At 43.6% G+C, this 15247-nt stretch overlaps 1 protein-coding gene across 3 annotated transcripts in view; it reads left to right on the forward strand.

Moving 5' to 3' along the window:
* The first annotated feature begins 401 nt into the window (after positions 1-401).
* CADPS2 (calcium dependent secretion activator 2) overlaps positions 402-15247 on the forward strand; it is a 483312-nt gene continuing 468466 nt past the window's right edge. The window contains exon 1 of one of the 3 annotated variants that reach the window (XM_070046319.1): positions 402-1171. In XM_070046319.1, coding sequence (XP_069902420.1) covers positions 830-1171 — 342 coding nt within the window. In that variant the 5' untranslated portion in view covers positions 402-829. The remainder of the gene's footprint in view (positions 1172-15247) is intronic. The other 2 variants (XM_060305373.2, XM_060305374.2) reach the window with 2 other exon arrangements.

The raw sequence follows: 15247 nt of genomic DNA on the forward strand, positions 1-15247 counted from the left end.
AGAGCTGAGCGAGAGACTTTTTAAAGTCTCTTCTCCACGTTATTTGGCGGTAAACGGCTCTGGCCCCACTTTTCCGTGCTGGGGTTCAACCCTGGGTATCAAATTCGGGCTGGAGACTCACGTTCTGGCTGTTCCGCTCACCCGGGGAGGTGGAGAGGGCCAGCTCTCCTGCCCCACGTCCGCCTGTCCCTCAGGAAGCTTGCGGGAGAAAAGGGGATAGGTGGTGGTGGTGGTGGTGGTGTCACGGCAGTCCAAGCGTCCCGGGTGGGCGCACACAGAGCCACTGCGCTCAGCGCTCCGCATCTTTGCAAACTACGCGCCTGACACCCGGGCACTCGGCCAGGGTCGCGGCGGCGCCGGCGGCGCGCGCACGCGCACTCCGCGACCCCGTGCCCGCTCCTCAACCTTCCATTCCACGTGTTGCTTGTTGTAGGCGCCACAGGTTCCCCACCTGCACCCGGGCGCTCGGGCGGCTCCGCCTCGGCCGGCGGACGTTGGAGGACTACGGGGCTGGCGGGGCCCGGGCCAGCCGAGCAGTTCACCAGGCGCTCGGGCTCACCCCCGACGCTAACTCCGCCTATTTAATCCCGGCGGCTCCTCCACCCCCTCCGCTACCAGTCCTCCTCTCGGCTCCCGCCCGCCTCTTTCGCCCTGGTGGTAGGAAACACTCTTGGGTCTAACTCGACGTGTCCGGAAAGCCTCGGCCAGTTTCCCTTTCGTTCTGCGGCCGCTGCGGCCAGCCGCGCGGCTCCCTCAGACCCGCGGGCGCAGCGGCAGGGGGTGAGGCGCCTGGGGGCCGCGGGCCGAGCGGCGGGGTGCCCCGAGCACTATGCTGGACCCGTCTTCCAGCGAAGAGGAGTCGGACGAGGGGCTGGAAGAGGAGAGCCGCGATGTGCTGGTGGCGGCCGGCGGCTCTCAGCGAGCGCAGCCGGCCCCGGCTCGGGAAGGGCGGCGGGACGCGGCAGGGCGCGCGGGCGGCGGCGGCGGCGCAGCCAGACCCGTGAGCCCGAGCCCCTCGGTGCTCAGCGAGGGGCGAGACGAGCCCGAACGGCTGCTGGACGAGGAGCAGGAGCGGAGGATCCGCCTGCAGCTCTACGTCTTCGTGGTGAGATGCATCGCGTACCCCTTCAACGCCAAGCAGCCCACCGACATGGCCCGGAGGCAGCAGAAGGTGAGTTGCCGGCAGGACCGGGCGTCTCCAGCCCCACTTCTTCCTCCCTGGGCTTTTCTGGGGCGCGTGCCCGTTGTCCTCCTGCAGGACACTGTATTTTTGTTAGTCTTGGAGGGCAAGGGAATCTTTGGAGGGAGGACGGTGCTTTAGCCCGCTTGGTATCAGGTTGCAATGGACGCATCTTCTCCCCCGCGGTGGGCAGAAGCTGTTAGCTTGGTCGGGACCGAGACCGACCTGACAGCCCGGCGGTGCGGCCGTTGCACCCGGCCGGGTGAGAACACAGCTCCCATCAACTTTAATTTCGAAGGGTAGTGGTGCATTCCTGTCCGCTTGGCCCTCCTGGAGCTGGGCTTTACCGTGGGTCTGAATGAGTGTGGAATCTGAACACTTCTGATAGCTAGGGAGAAGTCGTTTCTGGGGGAGAAGGTGTAGAAATGTTCCACGAAACAAAGCTAACTGGACAAGTTTTCCTGTATTGCTGTGTAACTAGGACATCAGATCCTAAGGAGGGAAGGTGCGCAGCTTTGGAGAGTTGCTGTGGGTTAGTAATTACCGGTCTCGGCGGGCCTAAGGAAACACGCTGTTGATGAAAAATAAAGGACTGGTTCATAACTACTTCATCACGAAAGCGCTTTTGTCCCCGTCCCCAAAGAGCTAAAGAGTTTCAGGTGAAATACCTGCCAACTTTAGTTTTAAAACAAGACCCCAGGGTCTAATAGTCTGTAGCAGACGAAAGTGATGACTCAAAATTGCCCGAATTGGGTGAATGTTTTCAATAGAAACTAAGAAATCTTGATAGAATGTTGAACCTAGACGATTCACCAGAAATCTGCACTAGCCCCCTTAGTTTGGGACAGGATGTGGAGACCCAGAGAGATTGTATTGTAATTTGTCCAAAGCATACCTAGTTGCATAGATGTTTGTTAGTTTTCTGAACCATTAACTTAAGCATGTGAAGCATTTCTTAGAAATTTGGAGCATTTCTGAATTGACTTGTGAGAAGCTGGTATTTCAGAGTAAATGCAGTCTTCCCATTACCCTCCCACCCCCATTTACCCAACCTCTTACAACAGGCCTAAACCAAGCAGCTGTTTTGAATTGCTCCCTGGGAGTACTTAGGGGATGATTCGCTACAGTTGGTGGCTAATTACACAGATCCTTCAAATGCCTAACCCTCTAGGTAAGTTAGTCACAGAATGCTAGAGTTGGAAAAGACCTTGGGATCCAGGCAGGCCCTTCATTTTGGAGGAGAGAAGGATTTCTGAGTAACATTTTCTATTCCCTAACCAATTGGTATGATTGAAGCCACCATTTGTGAGGTCAGTTTTGAGTGCCCTGTGGAGTTTTTGTGAGCCTTCCATTTTGTTCCTAGGTGAGTACCGCACTGTGTTATCCTTTGATTGCATTGGGTTGTATTACAGTCACCCAGTGCCTCTTAACTCTGTAGGTCAAGAGACTTTCATCTTCAGCAGTCACTCTTAAACTAAGTTTTTGTGTATGTTGTATGTAGTCATATAAGTTTATGAATATCATCCAGTCTCCAGTTTTAATATTCATATTGCATTTAAGTTTATTTTCGGTGTGTTAAAGTATAAAAATAACGTTTGGTGAAACTAAGGCTATTCCTGTCTGGAATATGATCACTGAAGATGCTTTTGCAAAGAGTCGCTTACTGGTAGCTGATTCTTACTGTACATACTTGTTGCGTTTTGTTAATGAAACAAACTCTCGCTTGTTCAAATAGGGCAGATTTCTCTGACACTCTTGTTTAAATAGAATGTTTCTCTAGAAATTATTTGAATAGGCAAACAGGTGCATTCACAATACCACTGAGGAGACCATTGTTATAACCTCCTTCAGGCATCACCAAAAATAATTCCAAACTGCAAAAACGACGCAAAACATTGCGTATGTTCTGTACAAAAATACTTAAGACTGCTTGGAAATTTCTATTTTCTAAATATTGAGAGCATTAAATGCTGTGAGATGAAGTTTTGTGACTTATTCTTATATTTTAAGGGGGAGGCCCCCAAACAACTTAAGTGTTTCCCTTATTCAAAAGGCTCCCCACTTTTTTTTTTTTTTTTTTAACAAGTTGCTTGTTAAAGGGAGCTGGAGCAATTCTTGGCAGTCGGGTTTCCTCCCAGGACAAAATGAAATGGGAATTTAACTGTATTCCTCCGGATTTGATGCACAAGCCAATAATTAATGACAAAAACTTTGTTCTTGAAGTATACAGTTGGGTTATATAAAAGAAGTAACAGGATAATTGCAAAATCACTAATCCATTGTGTGTGTGTGTATATATATATATATTTTTTGCGGTATGCGGGCCTCTCACTGTTGTGGCCTCTCTCGTTGCGGAGCACAGGCTCTGGACGCGCAGGTTCAGCGGCCATGGCTCACGGACCTAGCCGCTCCGTGGCATGTGGGATTTTCCCGGACCTGGGCACGAACCCATGTCCCCTGCATCGGCAGGCGGACTCCCAACCACTGCGCCACCAGGGAAGCCCCCATTGTATATTTTTATTCTGTATCTTCAAGTAGTCAGACATCTAGTAAAAGGATTTAATAGCTTAAATTGTTGTAATTGAAATGCATATTGCTGCTTACTCACTTCTAACTTCAAGAATTTAGAAACTCAGAAATTGAGATTTGAAAGGGTCCTCATCTTATAAATGAAGAAAATTAATCACAGGAAGATAAAAGCCTTATCCTGGCAGTCAAAGCTGTCTCACTAGTAGGGTTGGTGGGTTTCTGTGAAACAGCTGAGCTGCACTGTTTTTTGTTTTCCCACTTGGCTAAGATGGCCCACAAAGCTAGTAGGAGGTTGTATCCACGAGCTGAAAAAGCTTAATAGCGTTAAGCTCAGTTGACTAAAACATGTCTGTCTTTGCTTTTGGCTGGAAAATTTCAGCTTAGAAGAATAATGGTGGTTAGCTTATGCCAGTCTGATAACTTCAGGCTTTACAGAAAACTCTGGGAGGAGTGTAGACCAGGCACTGACAACGCCTTGTACCGGGTGTTCACACCACCTAAACGGTTCACACATGCTACCAATGTGGAGTAACAAACAGCCAATGGCAAAAATGACTTCAGCTGTGAATAATGCTTAAGCCTCTGATGCTTATTTACGTTGATTACCTTTGCACCATCAGCTAACAGTGATAATGATGAACCTTGGATGATTCTAGGTCATTGGTTAAAGGTGGGATCAGCATTGAAACTAGGAAACAACAATGATGCAGTTAAAGCTAATCAGTTATTGCTTAATAAAGGCAATTTGTCGAACCTTTGGAAAACATTGAGACGCTGAAGGAAAAATAAAGTCCATGGTGGTTAGAAGGTAGGGAGAATCTGAGAAACATAATGACTACCATAGAAGAGGTTAAGTATGTTCCATAGATGTGGTTTACAGATTGCAGGTCTCAGTTTATAACGATTTCAGGTGTGCATGACTTAAAGCGCTCACAGTTTTGGTTGGCTAGTCGATAGGTTTCTAGTCAGTAGCTGCTTTGTTCATTATTTGTTTTATTAAATTAAGTAAGTCAGATGTTGAAGCCAACTACCTTAAACTAGAAATAATGAAGAGGGAATCAAAAAGACTAAAATGGTATCTAATAACTTAACATGTGATTCATCTGCCCTTGTTCTTTGCATTTTTATGTGTCACTGTAATCTCACTAAACTGCCTTAAACCTGCTTATATAATCACTCCCACCACTTTGCATAATTTTCCACACTAAGTTTGAGAAATGTATACAAATAATGTGAAATTGCAGACGGTGGGGAAGTAATCTCCTTTGGTAGAACCGATCAGGAAGAGAGCACTGTGGGGAAATAGCATTGGGGGAAATAATACACAGTGGGTTCTGCACTTGGCACGTCTGAGTGTTTATACTGCAGTAAAGTGGCCACCTTTATCCCTCTTTGGAAATGGCAGTACTTTCTGTAGCTTAAAAAAAAATGTTCTTACTGCTTAGGTGATCCCCAGGCTCAGAAAAGACAATTTTATGAAAAAATGAGCTAGATTTACAAAGGCCAGGAATCACTTACCTTATGCTAGGGGTCATTGTTCCTTAGTGCTATGTTGTGCCATCTTTGGGGCCTAAGATACGACTGTAGCCTGATGTATTCTCAGCGTAGTGCATGATGTATAAGAACCTAGTTAAATGCTTGTTGGATAGGAAGTGTCAGATTTAGTCCCTGTCTCGAGGAATTAGGGAGGTATAGGGTGGAGGCAAGAATATAAAGGCAAAGAGTCAACCTCTGTTCTGTGGAAATTAACGTTCCTAAACATGTTTTGAGACCACCAGGCCTCACCCCACCCTCTGTAAAGAAAGCCATAAAATACCTGTTGGTATAGAACTAATGACTTCGAAGAGAAGACTGTCCCAATGCCACAACCAAATCCGAGAGACAAGCAGTGTAGAAGCCCCACAGCATGCCTTGCTCTCTTGCTTGCAGGTGTCCAGGAGATGTGGTGATAGTCTAAAAAGCCCACCCTCTCAGGGAGTTAGGATAATTCATGCTTTGCTCCTTGCGCTTTGGTACTTTATGGTGCAGAAGGGATGGGTTATGTTGTTGGCTGCTTTTAATATGGAGTACATTGTCCTGTGGGGAGTGAGCTTGAAACCACACATTAGAGTGAAACCTCAGACTGGACTTTATCTCAGAGAAAAAAATGCTGCTTGTTTCAATTGATTCATCTATCCCTCCGCAGGGTGTCTTGAGACCGCGGCACTTAATTTGGTGGAATGAGTTGTGCTAATGAGAACTGAAATGGATTAAGCGATATTGGAGTTCGCTTCTTTCAAAAATGAAATCAGCTGTAATTTTGGTTTACGTTTACTGCTTATAAAGTGAAGTAAAATATTGTTATGCTGTGTGTTCCCTCTATTAAATGGAAGCAGTTCCCTTCATTTCTACACTCACAAGATAAATGGCATAGTTTGTAAAGTCATGAAAGACCTTCAAAACAAAATTAAGAAACCCAATTGTCAGGCTGTTAAGTATGGGAATTCTGAATGGAAAATTCTACCAGTTATTGTTCTCTAGTGAGGCAGGCCTCTTTTGAGTTATTGTGCTACTTTTTATGCATTTCAGATTAGACCTTTCTTTGGCAAAGAGGGTGGGTTGCATAGTCATGTGTTATTGCCATTTCAGTTTTTAGGCCAGGAAAAAAACTAATGATTGTAAATAGAATAGCATTGGAACAAATGATATTGTTCCAAAGCTTTAAGAGTATTCAAGAAGCTAATCATGGAACTGTCCCAAATCTGTAACATGTCACCTTAGGACCAGTGTTTAAGTTACCTAAGGATTTTGATATGATTTCCTTTTTTTAAAGAAAAAAAAAGAAGAAGAAAACCCCCCTGGGATTCTTATCCTTAGCTGCACATTAGAATCACCTGGAGAGCTTTTAAAAATCAGAGTGAAGTGAGTCAGAAAGAGAAAAACAAATATCGTGTATTAACGCATATATGTGGAACCTAGAAAAATGGTACAGATGAACCAGTTTGCAGGGCAGAAATAGAGACACCGTTATAGAGAACAAACGTACGGACACCAAGGGGGGAAAGCGGGGTGGTGGTGGTGGTGGGATGAATTGGGAGATTGGGATTGACGTATATACACTAATATGTATAAAATGGTTAATAAGAACCTGCTGTATAAAAAATAAATCAAAATTCAAAAATTCAAAAAAAAAATCCCATTATCCAGGTTGTACCCCAGACTAATTAAACCAATCTCTGGGTTAGAGTCGTAAAGCTTCCCAGGTGATACCAGTGTACGATCAGACTTGATAATCCCTGTTTTAAAGGGAAACTACAGGAAAATGACTTAGTTTATGGCTTATTTTCACCTAGGCAAGGTGAAAGTATAATATTTGCAATAATGAGTGAGATTACTGAGTAATTAAACCCGTTTTACATATTGAGGAAAAGGTAATGGGGTGCTCTAGGCAAGGAACAAAAAACACCTAAATATTTTAGACTCTATTGAACCAATACAGTGGGAGGACAGTGCGTATTTAGACTTTTAAAAGGTCTTTAATTTGCTGATATGCTGGAGGCTATTGAACTACATTATCAATTGTGTAATTTATTCATTACAAAACCACAGATAGATCACAGTGTTTGCAACGGGAAGTATAGGAGGGTAAGCCTGAGCGTTTACCATTACAAAATGAACTGGAAAGGAGAATCTAGTGAAATCTCCAAGTTGGAGTTGACCCTGAGCAATGTCTAACTGAAGAGTGAATTTCACAGTGGTCTGGTCTTACAAGATCATTAGCAGGTGGAATGTTTTTTCCAGTGTGTGCAGTAGGAATGCATACGGGTTTTTCAAAAAGTAAACCTTAGAAGTCATTCTCTAGTAATTGTTTTAAGTGAAGTAATTAAAAACTAAGGACTTATCTAAGAGTGTCTTTATTTTTGTGCTATTTCCAAAACTCTCATGTTAGGTTAGACAGTAAGGAAAGCCCCTGTTTTCCTCAGATTGCACAATGGGTTAAGTCCTTTGTTTGTATTTGGGAGCCTTCTGCTTTGTAGAGCATCCTTGATGCTTTGCTTTGCTTCTTGAAATTTTATCACATTGCTTTGTAAACTTTATGGTTTGAATATTTTCATTTTATAACTTTCGAGTTAGGAATGAATTTTTGTGATGAAAATGTTACTGGGACAAAGGGTATGAATAATTAAAAGGCTATCCTTCTCAGTCTGATAGCTGAGGTGGTATTTAATTTGCTCATTTCTGATTGCTTGGGAGGATGAATGTATATGATCTAATATCCTATTCCTACTTCTCTATTGAGATTTAGGTGTCACTTATTAATGTGTCCCCGTCCTCGGTATGTTGAAGGTAGCATTCCTTTGTGGAGGGTGTTTCTATAGTCTGCCTTTCTGCCTTTCGTTTCATTTTTTAGATAGAATTCAGTTGATCTTAAAAACTTATTTCTAATTTATATTCTTGGCTAATAAGTTTCCCATCTTGAATTAAAATTTGAATCAAGGAATTGACTTTTTTTCCCCCAAATAGCTAAGCAATTCTTGAAGCCTAACTTTTGATTAAGCTCTACTTCAATTACTAAGGTGTTAGACCAAATCATTTATATTCTTTCCTTCATTAATTCATTGATCAAATATTTATTGAGCCCCTAGTATGTGAGTTTAACTACAAAATGTTCTGAGACTAGAGAATAAAACAAGCAGAAAATTTCTCATGGGATAATGTTCAGTGATGTATAGACTATTTGTATGTATTTCGCTTTATATCTGTTTCTAGGCTACCTATTCTAATTCATTAATCTACTACTTTTTCCTACTGCTAATACCATAATTATGATCTTACCATATTTTAATATCTGATGGAAATCACTTTGGCTTCAGAGGGCCTGGGCTTCATTATTTTCTATTCATTCACTGTGTGAGCAAGGCATTTCATGTCTCTGGGCCCTGGGTTTTTCATTTGTAAAATGGGGATAATGACCTCATAGTATTCCTGTTCTGATTAAATGAAGTGATACATATAAAGTGCTTAGTATAGTGCCTACTGCATGGATGTGCTCCAAATTAGGTGCTATCATTTTTAATTTAATCTTGTTTAGGAAACTATATTTTATTACATTCAGTCTTCTAGGAACATAGCATATCTTTTTTTTTTTTTTTTTTTTGCGGTATGCGGGCCTCTCACTGTTGTGGCCTCTCCCGTTGCGGAGCACAGGCTCTGGACGCGCAGGTTCAGTGGCCATGGCTCACGGGCCTAGCCGCTCCGCGGCATGTGGGATCTTCCCGGACCAGGGCACGAACCCGTGTCCCCTAACTGCAGGCGGACTCCCAACCACTGTGCCACCAGGGAAGCCCAGCATATCTCTTTAGTTAAGCTTCTTATGTCTTTGTGATGTTTTGCATTTTCATTATATAGAACCTTTGCATTTATACTTAATAATTATAATTATTTTTAAGCATTTTATAATTTTTGTTTTTACTGTGACATCCTTCCCTGTTTTATTATGGATAAATGTAAAACTCTAATTTTTGTTACAGCTGGTTATATTACAGTACACTACTGACTGAGTAATTAGTACTTTATTCTTCTAGAATTTCTAAGTAGGTGGTTGAATCATCTGCTAATAGTTATAACTTTTGTCTGGTCCAGTAGCTGTACCTCTTTTGTTTCACAGGGCAACTGTCCTAATACAATGTCTAGAAGAGTATGTGTACTTGTTGCCAATACCTTAGGCTTGGTCCAGGCTTTCCTGGGAATGCTTTTGGTATTCTACCAGTGAATATAGTGTTGGTTAGTGTTTTAGGATAATTCTGTTTTTATTACGTTAAGAGGATAAAATGTCAGGAATGGACTCTGAATGTTATCAGATTTCTGCATCAATTGAGGTGATTGTCTAGTTTTATTTTACTGATGTGACATATTTCTAGGTTCTTATTAAACCATGTTTGCATTGCTAGGGTAACCCCTATTATACGTGAACTTTTGAAACAATTGACTCATGAAATGAACTACATCCAGAACCTATTTTTGATTTTTTCCTTTCCCTAGCCTATTAGATTTTTCTTCTTATTCCAGATTCAATTGTGATGATTGCATAATTTCAGAAAATTGGCCAATTCTAGATTTTCATGTATATTAACATAGAGTTGGGCATATTTCTCACTTATTTTCTTAATCTTTAATGTTAGTTTTAAGTCTTCAGATTTTTTCCTTAAAAAAAAAAATTCACGGGAAGACCTTCAAGATGGTGGAGGAGTAAGACGTGGAAATCACCTTCCTCCCCACAAATACATCAGAAATACATCTACATGTGGAACAACTCCTACAGAACACCTACTGAACGCTGGCAGAAGACCTCAGACTTCCCAAAAGGCAAGAAACTCCCCACATACCTGTGTAGGGCAAAAGAAAAAAGAGACAAAAGAATAGGGATGGGACCTGCACCTCTGGGAGGGAGCCGTGGAGGAGGAAAGGTTTCCACACACTAGGAAGGCCCTTCACTGGCAGAGACGGGGGGCTGTGGTGGGGGGGGAAGCTTTGGAGCCACGGAGGAGAGCGCAGCAGTGGGGGTGCAGAGGGCAAAGTGGAGAGATTCCTGCCCAGAGGATCGGTGCCGACCAGCACTCATCAGCCCGAGAAGCTTGTCTGCTCAGCCGCCGGGGCGGGCGAGGGCTGGGAGCTGAGGCTTGGGCTTCGGAGGTCGGATCCCAGGGAGAGAACTGGGCTTGGCTGCGTGAACACAGCCTGAAGGGGGCTAGTGCGCCATGGCTAGCCGGGAGGGAGTCAGGGAAAAGGTCTGGACTTGCCTAAGAGGCAAGACACCATTGTTTTGGGTGCGCGAGGAGAGGGGATTCAGAGCACCGCTTAAACGAGCTCCAGAGACGGGCGTGAGCCACGGCTATCAGCATGGACCCCAGAGACGGGCATGAGATGCTAAGGCTGCTGCTGCAGCCACCAAGAAGCCTGTGTGCGAGCACAGGTCACTATCCACACCTCCCTTCCGGGGAGCCTGTGCAGCCCGCCACTGCCAGGGTCCCGGGATCCAGGGACAACTTCCGAGGGAGAACGCACAGCGCGCCTTGAGCTGGTGCAAAGTCATGCCGGCCTCTACTGCCTCAGGCTCGCCCCGCATCCGTACCCCTCCCTCTCCCCGGCCTGCGTGAGCCAGAGCCCCCGAATCAGCTGCTCCTTTAACCCCATCCTGTCTGAGCGAAGACCAGACGCCCTCAGGCGACCTACACGCAGAAGCGGGTCCAAATTCAAAGCTGAACCCCAGGAGCTGTGCGAACAAAGAAGAGAAAGGGAAGTCTCTCCCAGCAGCCTCAGGAGCAGCGGATTAAAGCTCCACAGTCAACTTGATGTACTTGCATCTGTGGAATACCTGAGTAGACAACGAATCACCTAAAAATTGAGGCAGTGGACTTTGGGAGCAACTGTAGACTTGGGGGTTTGCTTTCTGCATCTAATTTGCTTTTGGTTTTTGTTTATCTTAGTTTAGTATTTAGAGTTTATTATCATTGGTAGATTTGTTTATTGATTTGGTTGCTCTCTTCCTTTTTTTTTAAATATATAGATTATATACTTTTTTCCTTTTTTCTCTTTGTGAGTGTATATGTATGCTGCTTTGTGTGATTCTGTCTGTATAGCTTTACTTTTACCATTTGTCCTAGAGTTCTGTCTGTCCATTTTTTTTTTTTTTTAGTATAGTTTTTAGTGCTGGTTATCATTGTTGGATTTGTTTTTTGGTTTGGTTGCTCTCTCCTTTCTTTCTTTTAAATTTTTAAAAATTTTAATAACACTATTTTCTTTTCTTTTTTTCTTTTTCTTTTTTTTCTCCCTTTTCTTCTGAGCCTGACAGGGCTGACAGGGTAACTGACAGGGCCATGGTGCTCTGGCTGGGTGTCAGGCCTGTGCCTCTGTGGTGGGAGAACCGAGTTCAGGACTTTGGTCCACCAGAGACCTCCCAGCTCCACATAATATCAAATGGCTGGAGCTCTCCCAGAGATCACCTTCTCAATGCTAAGACCCAGCTCCCCTCAACGACCAGCAGGCTACAGTGCTGGACACCCTATGCCAAACAACTAGCAAGGCAGGAACACAATCCCACCCATTAGGTGAGAGGCTGCCTAAAATCATGATAAGGTCACAGACATCCCAGAACACACCACCAGACATAGTACTGCCCACCAGAAAGACAAGATTCAGCCTCATCCACCAGAACACAGGCACCAGTCCCCTCCACCAGGAAGCCTGCACAAGCCACTGAACCAACCTTAGCCACTGGGGGCAGACACCAAAAACAACGGGAACTACGAACCTGCAGCTTGCGAAAAGGAGATCCCAAACACAGTAAGTTAAGAAAAATGAGAAGACAGAGAAACACACAGCAGATGAAGGAGCAAGGTAAAAACCCACCAGAGCTAACAAATGAAGAGTAAATACGCAGTCTACCTGAAAAAGAATTCAGAGTAATGATAGTAAAGATGATCCAAAATCTTGGAAATAGAATTGAGAGAATATAAGAAACATTTAACAAGGACCTAGAAGAACTAAAGAGCAAACAAACAATGATGAACAACATGATAAATGAAATTAAAAATTCTCCAGAAGGAATCAATAGCAGAATAAATGAAGCAGAAGAATGGATAAGTGACCTGGAAGATAAAATAGTGGAAATAACTACTGCAGAGCAGAATAAAGAAAAAAGAATGAAAAGAATTGAGGACATTCTCAGACCTCTGGGAAGACATTAAATGTACCAACATTCGAATTATAGGGGTCCCAGAAGAAGGGAAAAAGAAAGGGACTGAGAAAATATTGGAGGAGATTATAGTTGAAAACTTCCCTAATACGGGAAATAGTCAATCAAGTCCAGGAAGCACAGAGAGTCCATACAGGATAAATCCAAGGATTTATTCTACTCATTCTACGGGGCTGCCATCACCCTGATACCAAAACTAGACAAAGATGTCACAAAAAAAGAAAACTACAGGCCAGTATCACTGATGAACATAGATGCAAAAATCCTAGGAAGTGATGAGTCTGGAGAGGTAGGCACGGGGTAGCTTATGTAAGTTCTTTAGGCCATGGGAAGATCAGACTTTAAGCAGGGTGGGGAGCTATTGAGTATTGAGCAGGTTCAAAAAGTGATCTGATTAAGATTCTAAAATAGTCTGTACCTGAGAAGATCCAGTGCCACTACATGGCACAACTCCAGGGGCCACCATTTACGTGGAATTTAGGGCAACGCCTGAAGCATCGTCCAGCCTTGAGAATAGATTGTCAAGGCAAGAGTGGAAGCTGGAAGACCAATTGAGAGATTGTGGCAATGGTTCCGGTCTGAAGAGGGTGGTAGCCTCGGGTAGTATAGGATATAGGTAGTATTTTCTAACCATTTAAGTTCGTGAATATATTATAAATGGACCATATGGTAATAGTGTTATTTTGAAGATGATAATGTGCTAAATCTATTTATGCTATTAAATAAAACATATTCATGTGGTTAAAAATTGAAGCCTTGCAGAACTTGGAATAAAAAGCTGTCTCCTGTCCCATTTCTCCCCAACCCCAGTTACATTTCCTGAGAGAACCCTTTTCACTCTTCCCTATGTTTTTAACTCTTCCGGCGAATCCTTTGTAAATTGAAATAAGATGCACAAACCACTTTTCGTCCTCCATCCTCCTCAGACTCCAGCCATTACTTCCTGTAGAAGGGGCAGGGTGGGGAGATCAAGCCCACTTACAAGCATCTGGCTCCTTTCTTCTAATTGGAAGGTGGTTAGTTACCATTATTAGTCTGCTAGTTGACCCCAGTATGTTCTCCCCTCCTTACAAGCCACAGACTTTTTAGTTGGGAGCATGGTTACCTTTTCTCATCTTCTCCCCGCTTTTTTTTTTTTTTTGTTAACCGTGGCACTGGGTGTGCTTGTCTGCAGAGAATGTGGGTCGAGAGCACAGCCCAGGGGGATGTCGACTTCATTTCTCGCACATGAGAACAGGACTGGGTCTGTTCTCACGACGAATTGCACAGGCAATGTCTCTGTTCTTAAAGAATTCAAGAAGACAGGCTACATGTGGCTGAGATTTTGCTGAGAAGAGCAGAAAGTGAGTCTTGCCAGACTAGGAGCAAGTATGTGGCAGACGGACTGTTGCCCCAGATTGTTCTCCTGATGGCTCTGAACAGTATGTAACAATCAGGGTCTGTTGTCTTTTCCAGCTTCTTGTGGCTGGATAGAGCTAAAAGACTAAGTTCAGGCAAGTGGGGTATGAATGGAAGTGCCCTGTGCAAACCTTATAGGCCATTCCTTGGAAAGAGGGGCACATCCGCCCTTTTTCCACTGGCTGGAATCCCCACATCAGTCATTAGAGCAGCCATTTGAATAAGGACATGCTGCCTGCTGAGAGCAGAACATGTCTGAAGGAGCCTGGCGCCCTGAAAGCTTTGCAGGGGAGAGCTGCCACATGCTCAGGTCTCAGAGAAAATGAACTTCTGTCATGTTTATGCTAATCTTAAGTGATTTTAATTATAATCTGTTCTATCCACATCATACCTACACTTAGCTTTTTAATTTACGTAATATACTCACCCCTTTTATTTCTCCGTTTTTCCTCTGTAGACCTTATAGTTGTACTATTTCCGCTATGAGTGTTAATTACCTGATGCTCATTTCCCCTCCTCCTCTTTGCTAAGTTTTCAGCTCTAGCTTCCCTGGCAGCTGTGGGTGGCCATGTGACATACGTTCTGGTGTATGAGACAGGAGACAGTCATCTTGTGACTGAGGAAGATGCTAAGGGAATGAGAGATGCTGGGTCAGACGCACTTGATTCTGAAACCATTGCCAGTCGCCCCTGCATCCAGACATTTCTGTGAGGAAAATACCCTCCCAAGGTTGCTAATCTACTTTATGTTTAAGAATCATTAAGTAAGAACGATTTTTATGGTAAGAATCGTTAAGTTCTCTGCTCTTTGAGTAGTTGCTTCTAGAAATTCAAGGCCATTTAATGGAGTTTACATCATCAAGACTATTTTTCACTGCAAAACCACATAATGTACTTGGTTGCATTTCCTAAAATTTTATTTTTCTTGGGGTCTTTTTTTCTTCTTTACCCATCTTGTCTCCCTTCATTGCTTCCTTAAGTTGTCCAGAATTATAAACCGGTGCCTATCAACGGTGATGGTAATAACCCCTAGCAGACATTTTAAAAAGTATGGGGTGTTTTTGATTTTCTCGGTTGACTGGGGGCTTGCCACTGGTATTTAGGGGGTGGGATCCAAGGATTCTAGAAATCCTGGAATGCATGCTGTATTGTCCGTCACACATGGCATTTGAATGCCGTGTTGGACATTTCTGTAGTTAAAGCCGATTTATAATTATTTGAGCCTAGAGCATAACTCTTCATCTACAAAATGCAAAGTTTTTTTGCATGGGTTTACTAAGTTATTTTTCTAGTGCGACAACTTCCGGGTAAATTGAAGGAAGATTGAACTTTGTCAGGAACTTTCCTGAGAATTGCTTTTTTTTTTTTTTTTTTGCGGTACGTGGGCCTCTCCCTGCTGGGGCCTCT

The sequence above is a fragment of the Globicephala melas genome, chromosome 9, assembly GCF_963455315.2.
Source record: "Globicephala melas chromosome 9, mGloMel1.2, whole genome shotgun sequence".
Classification (NCBI taxonomy): Eukaryota; Metazoa; Chordata; class Mammalia; order Artiodactyla; family Delphinidae; genus Globicephala; species Globicephala melas.